Source organism: Phocoena sinus, chromosome X, assembly GCF_008692025.1.
Source record: "Phocoena sinus isolate mPhoSin1 chromosome X, mPhoSin1.pri, whole genome shotgun sequence".
NCBI classification, from domain to species: Eukaryota; Metazoa; Chordata; class Mammalia; order Artiodactyla; family Phocoenidae; genus Phocoena; species Phocoena sinus.
The window spans coordinates 16,817,982-16,831,832 of record NC_045784.1 but is presented as its reverse complement, the minus strand read 5'-3'; the positions used below and the strand labels follow the sequence as shown (position 1 = coordinate 16,831,832).

General features: G+C 39.2%; 1 protein-coding gene across 21 annotated transcripts in view; it reads left to right on the top strand.

Moving 5' to 3' along the window:
• BCLAF3 (BCLAF1 and THRAP3 family member 3) overlaps positions 1–13,320 on the top strand; it is a 66,644-nt gene extending 53,324 nt beyond the window's left edge. For 15 of the 21 annotated variants that reach the window (XM_032619651.1, XM_032619657.1, XM_032619653.1 and 12 more), the window contains 2 exons: positions 2,822–2,976; positions 12,264–13,320. In XM_032619651.1, the coding sequence (XP_032475542.1) occupies positions 2,822–2,976; positions 12,264–12,321 (213 nt within the window). In that variant the 3' untranslated portion in view covers positions 12,322–13,320. Of the gene's footprint in view, positions 1–2,821; positions 2,978–12,263 lie in introns of those variants that run through there. The other 6 variants (XR_004348054.1, XM_032619659.1, XR_004348055.1 and 3 more) reach the window with 4 other exon arrangements.
• Positions 13,321–13,851: the final 531 nt, after the last annotated feature.

Genomic DNA, 13,851 nt, shown 5'->3' with positions numbered 1-13,851 from the left:
GAGAAGCACGGGCCCTAGGCGCACAGGCTCAGTAGTTGTGGCTTCAGTAGTTGTGGCTCACGGCCTCTAGAGTGCAGGCTCAGTAGTTGTGGCTCACGGGCTTAGTTGCTCCGCGGCATGTGGGATCTTCCCGGATCAGGGCTCAAACGCGTGTACCCTGCATTGGCAGGCGGATTCTTAACCATTGTGCCACCAGGGAAGCCCAAGAACCTGAGGATTTTTTTGGTGAAAGTAGCAGGCAGTCTGGCTAGAGTAGTTAGCTCATTAGTAGGAAGTTAGTATGAGCAGAAAGGTAGTATAAATGATCTCCAAACCATAGACTAGGAGTGTACTTGAGTGATCTTCTGTTAATACCTTGGCTTCCTGAGTCAAAATTCTTGATGTCAAAAGATTTTTTTCAGGGAATTCCCTGGCTGTCTAGTGGTTAGGACTCCACCCTTTCACTGTGATGGCCCCAGGTTCAATCCCTGGTCAGGGAACTAAGATCCCACAAGCTGCGCGGTGGGGCCAAAAAAAAAAATTTTTTTTTTTCAGTGGGAGTAACACAATTTGTAGCCATTGCATAGATAATATTTTTAGCCAGTGGTTCATGTACCTAAAAGCATGTGTGACATTAGGTTTTCAAAAATAGCTAGGGCCATAGGCTGTATAAACATGTTTTGAGACTTCCCTGGTGGTCCAGTGGGTAAGACTTTGCGCTCCCAATGCACAGGGCCCGGGTTCGATCCCTGGTCTGGGAACTAGATCCCACATGCATGCTGCAACTAAGAAGTCTGCATGCCGCAACTAAAACATGCCACAACAAAGATCCCACGTGTTGCACCTAAGACCCGGTGCAGCCAAATAAATAAATACTTTTTTAAAAAAAACATGTTTTGTACCATCTTTTAATCTCTTAAGTAATGAGGCATAAAGTCAACTAAAAATGTAACGTCTATATAATTTAGAGATGGTGTAGGTGGGCATTCAGATTTAAGTGTTTCCTACATGTTGCACTTCTCATTGGTCAGATATAGTCAGTTGTAGTAATTTTTCTAAGACTGTTATAAGATCTATTTCCTGTTACCCATTCTCCTTAAGGGAAAGGTCTTTAACATTAACTTACTTAAAAAATGTTTTTCAAAATATGTGCATTAATCTTTCCTTTTGACCAATCATTTAAAGCTGTGTAATGTTATATGGTTGTTTAGAAATTCACAATTCTTTATAGTAAAGTAGGGGGAAGAAATAATCCTTCCTAAGAAAGGGAGCTCTTTCATTAAAATTTACTTTTTACATAAATTGGATCAATTCAAAGCAAGGTAGTAATCACCTTATTAGGTATGTAAAAATGGGCAATGTAAATCTCAAGATTAGCCCTGATGTATGTATCAAGTTGGTGCAGATAGTTTTAACAAAATTATAGTGTCTCATTATAATTCTGTTTTACCTGAAATTGTTTGTAGCCTTAAGAAAATAATTGGAAAATAGGCCTGGCATAAATACTTTTTAATAAACTTTTGTGTATCATTATGCATAACATACCCATTTGTTAAATCATTGTGGAAAGAAGAATCTACTTAATTTTTATAATTACTCCTTTGTAAGATACCATTTGTACATGTCCCACATGGGACACACATATTCATTGTTCTCTATGTCTGTTGTAATATTGGGCAGTATGCAGGTCAGGAAATGTCTTGTTAAGTATAGTTCTTTTCTTGAAAATATGTGCTGTAGTGGGATTTTTATGGTAAAGAAAGATTGACTCAAAAGTACTGACAAGAGGAACTTCCCTGGTGGTCCAGTGGCTAAGACTCCATGCTCCCAGTGCAGGGGGCCGGGTTCGATCCTTGGTCAGGGAACTAGATCCTACATGCCACAGCTAAGACCTGGCACAGCCAAATAAATAAATAATTTTTTTAAAAAAAAGGTACTAACAAGAGTAAAGTTAAGAGAGTTTTTGATTCTTTTTTTCAATTTTTAAAATTTATTTGGCTGTGTCGGGTCTTAGTTGCAGCATGCGGGATCTTTCATTGCAGCACACAGGCTCTTCATTGTGGTGCACGGGCTTCTCTCTAGTTGTGGAGCGTGGGCCCTAGAGTTCAGGCTCAGTAGTTGTGGCACGTGGGCTTGGTTGCCTCACGGCATGTGGGATCCTAGTTCCCCAACCAGGGATCAAACCCTCGTCCCCTGCATTGGAAGGTGGATTCTTAACCACTGGACCACCAGGGAAGTCCCAAGAGAGTTTTTGATTCTTAAATAAATGTTAATACTTAATATCTTCCCCCACCCAGTTGGGATTTGATATACTTCACTATGAATCAGAAGGATAATTCTGAGGTTTTTAAAGTTGTCTTTTTCTTAGTATGATGAATTTCAAAATTTAACTTAATAGTTTTAAAAATTCATTTATATAAAATAGTTTTTAAATTATTATTATACAAAATAAACTAGGAAGCTAGTTTGAGGAAAACATGCTTTATTACCATCATTAACCTTTTCCCTTTAAATATCTGTAGTACCTAGAATTAAGGGAAGCTCTACGTTCCAGACCTTTTCCCCTTTCTTTTTTTTTTTTTTTTTTTTTTTGCGGTACGCGAGCCTCTCACTGTTGTGGCCTCTCCCGTTGCGGAGCGCAGGCTCAGAGACCAATGGCTCATGGGCCCAGCCGCTCCATGGCATGTGGGATCTTCCCAGACCGGGGCACTAACCCGTGTCCCCTGCATTGACAGGCGGACTCTCAACCACTTCTCCACCAGGGAAGCCCTCCCCTTTCTTATACTAATAAAATAGACTTGGAAGCTATAGTTTTAACATTTAATTTTTTTTTCCTTTACAGACCAACTTTAGAGGTGGCACATTTCAGCCCCAGTATAAATCAGGCCTACTACAGAAGAGCTTGTGCATTCAGGCTAAATATCAGCGTTTACGGTTTGCTGGTCCGAGTGGATTTATCACTAATAAATTCAGAGAAAGATTACTGAGGAAAAAAAAGGTTAGTTGGATTATGATCATTTAAAAATGTTGACTGACTTTTGAACTCCTAAAGTATCTATGTTTAATAGATAAATTCAGTTTGTAATGTAATTTTGACTTAAGAAACAACCTAGATATCAATGTTCTTATTGCATGATAATTGAAGAATGCCTTAGCTATTATACCTCAAATACTTTGAATATGCTAGCTGTTTGAACTTTTTACTTTAGAATTTCTGTTGTATGGTTAATCTTTGAAATGGAAAATCAGGTAAAGTCTTTTAGCTGATATATTTTAGCCTGATACAATGTGAATTTTCTAGGTACCAAAAAATATTGAACTGAGTACATAAAAAGGGTACATAATTACAAAATACACTAACTTTTCTTTTTTTCCCATTCATTTATGTTTTTTAATTGTGATAAAATATATATACCATAAAATTTGCCGTTTTAACCATCTCTGTACAATTCAGTGGCATTAATTACATTCATAGTGCTGTGCAACCGTCACTACTATATGCTAACTCTGACTATTAATAAAAAGTTTCATTACTTGATAATTTGGATTGCGTACTCTTTGAGTTGTGGATTGATTTTATTTAAATTCACCATGTTGGTATTTGAAAATGCAGCATAAATATCATATAAAAGTAACGTCTGCAAATTATATTTTAAATGAGAACAATAGCATTACATCTGTTGAGGCATGCTTGTCAATGTTTGACTTATTTTTGTTAATAATTTGGGGCTGATATTTTCTTCTGAGTAGATGATGTATATCTAGTGTTGCTATCAAATAATCTAATTGTGGTTTTATACATTTTCTAACCTTCAGTGTTCCCATAAGTATTCATGCTTGTGAAGACTTTACACTGAGCTTACTTGGTGATTTTAGTAAAACTTATTTTTCAAAAGATGGACCAGTAGAATGGAGTTGACAATTGATTTTTTTTTGAAGTTTTAGCGTTGAATAGAATATCTTCTGTAACTTCTCCCACCCCTCAATTTTAACTGAGTGCCTTAAAAGAGGTTTTTAATTTCACGGTGTATATCACTCTTGGTGTTAGGAAAGCTATCTCTTGTTTAAAAACATGAATGTAACTGGAGTCATTTTCCCCTCTCATACACCTCCCTATGTTGGACCAAGGTGCTGCTTCTCTTCCTGTCTCATGTGGCAAGTTTCTTTGCAGCAGATCTTCTAGGCATTCATCCCCAGTCACAGGTGGCAGCCTGGCTGTTCTCAAGGAAGCTGGTCATTGATCCTCACTCGAGGAGGAAGGGTGAGGCAAGCCTTTTCCTCAATTGCAAGGTTGGGTTTCAGGTACATATTGTGTGTTTTTCTTCTGTTAGCTCTGTGCTGAACTCTGATTGTTAGTTTCATTGAGCTCCATTTTTACCTCTGTTTTTTAGATGATTGGGGGCTCCTGAGTGCTTGCCTCAGCCTGCAGTTTCTATATTCTCATTGAACTTGCTCCATTTCCTCATCCTTTTCTTCTCCTCAGCTTGCCCCATTCCTGCTGGCTGCCCAGTTCTTCCAGACCACATTGCCCGCCAGCCTCACTTAACAACCAGTAGAAACCAGACATGAAGCCTTCATCTTAGGACATAACAAGTGTGTCCTAGAAAGAGCCACAACCTGCTATGGGTCTCCAGGCTTTAGGGCCTAGGCTTCTTTTTTTTTTGCAGTACGTGGGCCTCTCACTGCTGTGGCCTCTCCCCTTACGGAGCACAAGCTCCGGACAGGCAGGCTCAGTGGCCATGGCTCACGGGCCCAGCCGCTCCGCGGCATGTGGGATCCTCCCGGACTGGGGCACGAACCTGTGTCTCCTGCATCAGCAGGTGGACTCTCAACCGCTGCGCCACCAGGGAAGCCCCTAGGGCCTAAGCTTTTTGTATCATCTAGAATGTAGCAGTTGCAGTTAGGGTCCTGGGCAGATCACAGTCTCGCCTTCCTCTTGCCTTTTGCTGCCAACTGAGAGCTCTAGAAGTCGTCGCCGCACACTAGATTTTTAAGGAACCAGTGTCTACTACTCTTTCTTGGGCCTACCATTCTGGATGCTGCTTCATAGATGTTCGTGTTGTAGCTACTTTGACATGAGCTTTTCCACCCTGGCTACTGTCAGTACCTGCAAGCAAGGCATAGCCAGGCTTTGTATAGATTTGTGTTTGAACTAGGCCCACCTCTATGAGCATGGCGTGAAATCAGGCACCCTACTGTTAGCACCCTTCTGAACAGTTGGGCTCCACACTCTCCTAACCTTTAGGGAAAGGAATGAGGCATCACATCTGCTCTGTTTCTGCCAAGGTCTGAACTAAGGTACTTTTTTTTTTCTGATTAGTTATCTATTTTATACATATTAGTGTATCCATGTCAATCCCAGTCTCCCAATTCATCCCACCACCCCCCCACCAGCACTTTCTCCCCTTGGTGTCCATACGTTTGTTGTCTACATCTGTGTCTCTATTTCTGCCCTGCAAATCGTGAACTAAGGTACTTACGGCTTACTTGGCCTTAGAGCTGTCCTAGTAGTATTGTGCTACCCTGGAATCCCATTCCATATGTACAGACTAACAGTTTAGACCTATTACTCCATTTTACCTTGGCTTTCATGCCCTAAAGAAAAGAGGTGAAGGCCTGGAATCTTTGGTTTCTTCCAGTGTTGCTTCATCCCAAGCTTTAGCATTGGGGGGGAACTTTGAAGGTCCTGCCCTGGAGAGAAGTCTTAGTCCAGGCAGCATCTGTACCCTGCTTTGGCTTTTTGTCCTACTAAGGAGTTCATTGTTTTCATTATTAGACCACCAACTAGATTAAGGATGCATGGTTAATTAATTAATCTAGGTGTCCTGGAACTTCTTGAACCTGAAATTAGATATGAACCTTTGTATTTCCACATGCCTCAAAGTCCACCAGGAAAGTTTAGACTGGTTTTGTCTGGATTCCTCACTCCCGCACCATATTGAAATGTCTGGGCTGATCAGTCATGGCTTGAATTTCTTATAATGTTCCTCTGTAGTACAGTCTGTTTATTGTGCCATCAGACATGTGTTTCTTATGTCCAGTGCCAAACAGCTTCCGGGAAGAGTTGGGGAGATCCTAGATGTGCTCCTGATATGTCCTATTGTCCACTTACCGGAATAATCGTGGCCTCCCTAAAACTGAATTAGCTCCCCAGCTGCCTACAAGGTAGTAAGATTCCCAAGCAGTATTAGTAAAGTACAGAACTAAAATGCTTCCTCCTCATTCATCATGCACTTGTCATATTAACCCCATTCTGGCACCCAAATTCCATTTTATTATGTTTCCTTTCTCTTGGATTCTGTGCTTGGGGTGGAAGATGAGGAGATGGGAGAAATGGCTATTACCCCCTGGAAAGAAGCTTGTCTTTTATCCACTGTCATTCACAAGCACCCCCATGAAATATTCTCTGCTCATCATAGAACGTTTTCAGAAACTCTTGAGGGTCTGACTATGGACCAGACTAGAATGGAGAACCTATTCAGAATTCATGAAGCCCCCGCTGGGAACACTGCCTCTGAAAAACTTTTAGCAATTGTGTGTTTGGTCAGGAAAACATGGAGTTCCTCAGCATCCTAGACTCCAGTAGTCCCCAGGTACCTTGTCAGCTCGGTGCCTACCAGAGCTCTGCCCCTGGATAGAAAGGGGGGGAGGAGAGAGCAGAAGGACACTGTGAGAAGGAAGTTAGAGACCAGGATTCATGGCTTTTGGGGTTGGAAAAAACCATGAAAGTCATGGGGTACAAAGATAGAACAGGAACCAAGATCAGATGAATCAGCAAGAACCTGTTATACTGCTGCTGTGTCCCTCGAGCTGAAGGATGCTGGGGCACAAAAGAAGTGATTATTGTGATGGTTGCACAACTCTGTGAATACGCTAAAAACCATTGAGTTGTACACTTTAAATGGGAGAACTGTATGGTATGTGAGTTATATCTCAGCAAAGCTGTTAAAAATAAACTCGCACTTGCTCTCTTCCCCAGACCACTGATATCTCCTCAGGGTCTGTAGCTCTCACAGCTAGCCAGCCAAGCTAGAAACTTGTCGTACTAACCCTCCCAGTTTTCCTTCTGACTGCGATTGTCCCAGGTGTTCTTATTTGTATCACTCATCCATTGCTCCATCCAATTCATTCATTTTAATAGCCGCATATCATTCCACTCTATGGATGTCTTATTTATTTCAGTGCTTTTCAAACCTCTTTTGCTTACATACCCTAAAATTATGAAAAATTATCTACCTCCTTGTACATTTTTAGGTTGGTATCTAATACTTTTTAATCATAAGTTTAACTTGTTATAAAGGATAGAATTTCTGGCATATTATAAATAGAGAGTCTTAAATAAAACTGTTACATCATTGTTTTAAATCTCTTCAGTGAACCTGCACACCACAGGAATTTGGTAACATCCATTTTTTAAAGTACGCAGACGAGCTCTTTTAACAAGTGGGAAATTTTACATCATTCCTTTTTTTGGCCTTGAATTTGGATTCCATTCTGTTTGCCCCATAGACTTTTATCTTTGAAAGTCTTTTATTGCTCACCAAATCAAATTTGACACATAATATTAATAGATTTCTGTGACTCTTAGGTGTTAAATATTTCTCTGGACTGAATGACCATTACAGTTGATCAAAATAACGTAAATGTATTACAGATTTTGTTAAGTATTGATCAGATAAAAGTTTTATTGGAAATGCATTTCTCTTTTCAATTAGTTTGGGTATTCATAGATAAATATTACCTATTAGTAGTAGAATAATAGTGTTCAATTATCAATTCCATTTTTTCTTTTTATAAATGTAAGTCCTGAGAAACCTTGTTTATATGATTGTATAGATGGGAATGAAAGAACTTTTATTATAGCAATACCACTCCGTTCTTTGGACTCACTCTGAATTATAGGCCAAAAAGTCACTTAATGATCTATCCTCAAAAAGTATTTTGAATGTTCTTTTACTGACAGCTTGATTTTGTCCCCCTACAATTAAACGAAAGCAAAGAAATGGAAAGCATCCGACTTGCAGAAGTATGCTATTTATTACTAGCTGCTAGGGTTGGTTCACTTTCTTGGCACCGTCACCAGTATTTCCAATTTCCCCCTCTTTTGGGGGGGTCCCCAGGTAATGCAAAGTACTAAGATTCAGGATGAGAAGGTGTATCTTCCTACTATAAAAATGGGAGGTAGGGAATCAGCCTTAACCGATTGTACAGGCGGGTTATTTTGGAAAGCAAACATTGAGAATTTGAAGATCTGGAAATTGATTCCCTCCAAACTGTCTGTACCCACATACTCACTGGAAAGTCTTCATATACCCCTAAGGGTATGTGTAAACCAATTTGACGATTACTGACTTACTTAACCAAGCGTCTGTTGATGACTTCAGGATAGTTTACAGGTTTTCATTATTTCTGTTAAACCACTGTGCACATTGACATTTTGGTACCTGCCCTAGCTCCCTTTTTACTCATTTTTGTTCTTACCAGAAGTACATGAAAGTTCCTGTTTACCTGCACCCTAGCCAGCACTCCACATTATTAATCTTTATTTTCTATTGTCAGTTTAATAGCAGGAGATAGTTCTCATTTGCCTTTCTTCAGTTATTAATGATGCAAACATATTTTTTATATGTTATGTGTCATTTGTATTTCTTCCCTCAATTTCCTTAGTTCTATGTTTTACCAATGTTTCTGTTGAGGGTTGGTACTTTTTCTTACTGATTTTTAAGAGCTCTTGATTTACTGAGGGTATTAACCTATCATATATTTTGCTCCTATTTATTTCATGTTAGTTGGCTGTTTATGGTGGCTTTTACATTACAGAACTTGTCAATTTTCATGAACCTGTCAAGTTAATCCTGTATGGCTTTTAGATTTCATATCATGTTTGTGCTTACTAAAATTCCTTAGTGTGTTTCATTTAAGTGGTTTTATGGTTACTTTTTTCAACATATAAATACTTGTTCCTTTTAGAATTTGTTTTAACGATACAATATAAGGGCAGGATCTGATTTTTTTCCCAGTAGATAGTCAATTTTTCTAACACTGCTTATTGAGTAATTTGTCCTTTCCCCACTGATTGAAAATGCCACCTTTACTGTGTGCTACATTCGTAGGTATTCCCGGTCTGCTTGGGGAATCTTAGCAGCCTCTAACTTGCTCCCTTGCCTCCTGTGATTTGCTTATTCCGTCCCTTCACTAGTAACACAGTTATTGTCCCAAAACACAGTCTGAGTCATATCACTCTTGTGCAGACCCCTTCCAAGGAATCTGTTGCCTATAAAAAAAAGAGACCAGACTTGTTAGCCAGGTCCAGCCCTAAGCTGCCTTTCTAACCACATTTTTCCATGCACCCTCTGTTTTTTGGAGCATAATATATGTTTTCATGTATTTTTAAAAAATTTATTTCTTTTATTTTTGGCTGCATTGGGTCTCTGTTGCTGCCCGCAGGTTTTCTCTAGTTGTGGTGAGCGGGGGCTACTCTTCGTTGCAGTGCGCAGGCTTCTCATTGCGGTGGCTTCTCTTGTTGCGGAGCACGGGCTCTAGGTGCACAGGCTTCAGTAGTTGTGGCACACGGTCTCAGTAGCTGTGGCTCACAGGCTCTAGAGCGCAGGCTCAGTAGTTGTGGCGCACGGGCTTAGTTGCTCCGCGGCATGTGGGACCTTCCCAGACCAGGGCTCGAACCCGTGTCCCCTGCATTGGCAGGCGGATTCTTAACCACTGCGCCACCACGGAAGCCCGTTTTCATGTATTTCTATCTTTGTTCCTGACGTTCTCTTGGCTAGAAATAGCCTCCTGATCCCCATCCTTTTCTTATTAAACCCTGCTTTCCTTTTATGATCCACTGTAAAGCCTTACCAAAGCCCCCTCTTTAGCTCTTGTTTCATTTGGTCTCTAACTGTTGCTGTTTACCTTCCTATTTCCCCAAATAGTTGATCAACTCCTTCACAGAGGGTACCTCATTAGCGTCACGTCTCCCCCATTACCTTTCATATGGTCTGTCTTTAAAAATGCTTGTTGAATGGAATCTAATCTAATCATACACACACAGACACATACACACACACACCCATCCATAGCTCTAAAAAGTTAGTGAACGGCAGCAATTGTGTCAGGGGTCCCCAAGACCACCCCGGGTTCAGTGATTCGCTAGGGGGATTCAGAGGACTCAGCACTGGTGACGCTCGTAGCTGAGATGTTCCAGCGGAAGGCCGCACAGCACAATCGGCACGGGGAATTGGCGCACGGGCGAGTCCAGAGGACACCAGGTGCAGCTTTCCAAGAGTCCCCTCCCAGTGGAGTCACACAGGATGTGCCTGAGTCCCCCAGCAGCGAGCTGCGACAACACGCGTGAAATGTTGCCAACCAGGGAGGCTCGTTAGAGACTCGGCGCCCAGCGCTGGTCACATAGGCACCCCCTGCCAGGCACATACCACATTCCAGACTCAGAGCAAGAAAGCAGATGTTCAGCATAGACCATATTGTTTGCAGAATTTATGCACTCATCAGTGGTGGAAATCGTCCTGAAATCTAAGTTCTTAGATGCCAGCCAAGGGCCAACCTTATAATCAGACCTTTCAAACGATAGCGGTCAGGTATGCTATATTAACTCTTTTCTGCACAGCCATATTTTTGAAGAGCTTATTTCCACAGATGGTAAGTGCCTACAGAGAGGTGGAAAGGATCAGTGTGTTAGAAATGGTCAGGGAATGTACGCTAAGTACTGTGATTTCTACTCTCTTCACCAAAGAGGTAGGTTGTAAGCTGAGTCATGGAGAGCAGGACTTAGAATGGGCTACAGCCAAAGGTCCATTTTTGGGAGTAGAATGTGGAGTTGGGTAGAGACAGGGGTATGCAAATTATAGAGGACCTCGAAATCTGGGTAGAATGTAGAGGATGTGATGTGGTGACAGTAGGACATCTTCCTAGACTGAGAAGGAGAAAGTGGTGTTTGAGGCTGGTGGCTGGGTGAGCAGGTTCTGGGAGGAGGCGAGGTGCAGGAAGATCAACAAGGAAGCAGTTGACTCAAGTGTCAAGTTATGAAAACCTAGAGGAGGGTGATGCTCGTATGTCTAGTTCAGCATTCTGCTTATAATAGGTTTTAAAATAATTGGAAGAATGCAGGGATCAATCCGAGAGATAGTGTAGAAGAAGCCATGTCAAGGGTGAATGTGATTCAGAATAATTCCACATTTTTATAAACAAGATATTTCAGTGGAAAAAGTTTTTCAGGATTATTATAGTTAGCGTTTCCTTTTACATTTGTTAGTAGGCAACAGATATTTTATTTGAAGATCAATGTAAATGATGTTTATATTATATAATGAGTAAAGAAATAGGATACAATGTATTCTGGCTCTGTTTAAAGGAATGATGTTGACAAAAATATATATGCATGTATTTTGAACATTTCATTAACCAAAATAGAAGAATTTTCTTCAGTACTGTTTTTGTTTGGAATTAAACGTTTCCATACTAATATAAGTGCCAAAAAATAAATCAACTTTTAAATTTCTTTCAGTTTTAATAATGTAAGATCCTAGTAAAAGGTAAGGATATATGTATTAATAAGTTTTTTAATGTCCCAGAAAAACATGTCATTCTACCATTTTTGCTCTTTTATTAGTTGCATGGTCCTATGTCCAGTTTGTGGTTGGTAATTTAACATTTTGCATAGCATCACAGTATAGAATTCACATTTGTTATCCTTCAATCATAGTCTTATTGTTATTGTGAATTCCTTTTCCTGTGTTTATTGAAGCCATACATCTTCGTACATTGTAGGTAACCATCCAAAAGCAGGAAAGCTTTCCCCGCTCTAATAGCTTTCTCTGCTGTTACCAGTCATGCTAGAAGAGTCCATATAGTTTTAGAATTAGATACCATATGATGACAAAGATAAAGTACCCATTTGAGGTTGTGCGTGTGTCACATCAGGCTCTGTTCTTGAGGGACTACGGTTTAAGAGTCTTGAGTTTTTGTCAGTGATGTCCCCAGTGAAACTCGCCCAAATAGCAGAATGCTGTTTTCATTAGCTTACTAATACCAGCCTATCAAGTGCCATATATATTTTTTGTCCTACTGACTTATCATTTGATATCCGCGTTGATGTGTTTTGTTGTTACTTTGTGTCTTTGGGAATCCATATAGCTTTGTGGGGATCTTGAGTGCAAGCGGTAATACATTAATTAAAATATTTTGAAAATTGCAATGTAAACAAAACTCTAGCTCAGATGTTTTAACCAATGCTTCTTTTGAAGTCTGTATTTCTTCTGTTTTCTCTCAATAGGAATATACAAACATTGCCCCAGCAATCTAATCTGGAACTGTTACAAGTGGAAATGACACTACAGGATGATATTTGGGAGCATCTTTTTGTCAAGAGTTAGAATTGGCACTAAAGCACTAATACTGTAACTATCTTGATAAAATAACTTTATTTTTCCGTAGTGGAATGCTGCAACTTTTTTACCCTTAACAATTGCTTTTAAATTACAGTATTCAATTTAAAAGTTGTATTAACTACAGCTTCTTTTGCAAAAAGTCTCAAAAGGGCATTATTTGTTGATGCGTTTTTCTCTGAGCATGGTTTCATAGAGAACTGAGTTATATCCAGACGTTTCTATGTTGAAAGTTTTGCTTATGTAATAAAAACAAAAACAAAAGTACCTGAATTGTATAGTGTCTGTACATGAAAGAACTTTAAACAGTGGCCTTACGTAGCAATTTTTATACCAGATTTTTCTTTTTCTGATGACATTTTGGCTTACAACTTGAAGTTTTCTTACGCTTCTGAAGATCAAGGTCTATATAATTCATACATTTCATATTACGACATAAGAAGACGTAATAAAAGGTGCTTCAAATTTTCCATCAGGTACTTATGAGTGTACTGAATTTTGAGTAATTGGTTCGTTCAGTTTTTTTCAACAACTATTTGCTCTTTTCCAACTTCAAAATGCTATTGTGGAAAATACATAAAGATTTTATAATCTGTATTCCATCTTACTTTCCCTCAGGGTAAGCTCATGCATATCATATTTTTAAAGGCTTTTAAAAAAACTGACAGACAAAATCTCATATTCAGAAATTGTACTTTACTACTACAGCATTACACATTTTGCGAGCACATATTATAAAGCGTTTATTTTCAGTTCAGTTGTATTGAGTACCTACTATGTGTAAGATAACATTGGTAGGATTTTAAATGATATTTTAGGTCTCAATACCTTATTTCTTTATGTTTTCTGTGTTCTGCTTAATAGTACATATACATTCCCAATTAAACTTTTGTGAAATGTTTAATTGTAATTAAATAAAATACTGTTGCTCCTTCTGCTTGAAGCAGTTACTTGCCAGTTTGTGAGAACATTATTTTAATTTCGTGTGAGAATTACAGCCCTTGGTAGGAACTGTTGATATTTAAACCACTGTTTTGCACTTACAAAGACAGAACTTTCTGCATCAAAATCTGGTAAGAACTTAACTTTTTCATGACTGGATTATGAAAAATCTTATTGCAAACGTTTAATTTTTTAAACATGCCTTTAAAAGATAGAGTAGCCATTTCCTTAGTGGGTCAGCAGTAAGGGGGCAAGAGTGCCTGATGCATTAAAATTGGGTAATAAATTTAGATGGATGGCCTGTCTTATGCTGTGTACTGTCTCTATAGGTCAGTTTTTTTTTTTTACATTCCACTTATGGCAAGAAAAAAATGCATGCACACAGCAGTATGACAACTTCGTATTGTGTTAAGTACCCATAACATCTGCCTTAAATTTAAAAAAAATTTTATTTCATTTATTCCCATACTCTGAGGAACAGTTATAAACCTCGAATAGTTCATCATTAGGTTAATGCATATTTATTGCACAG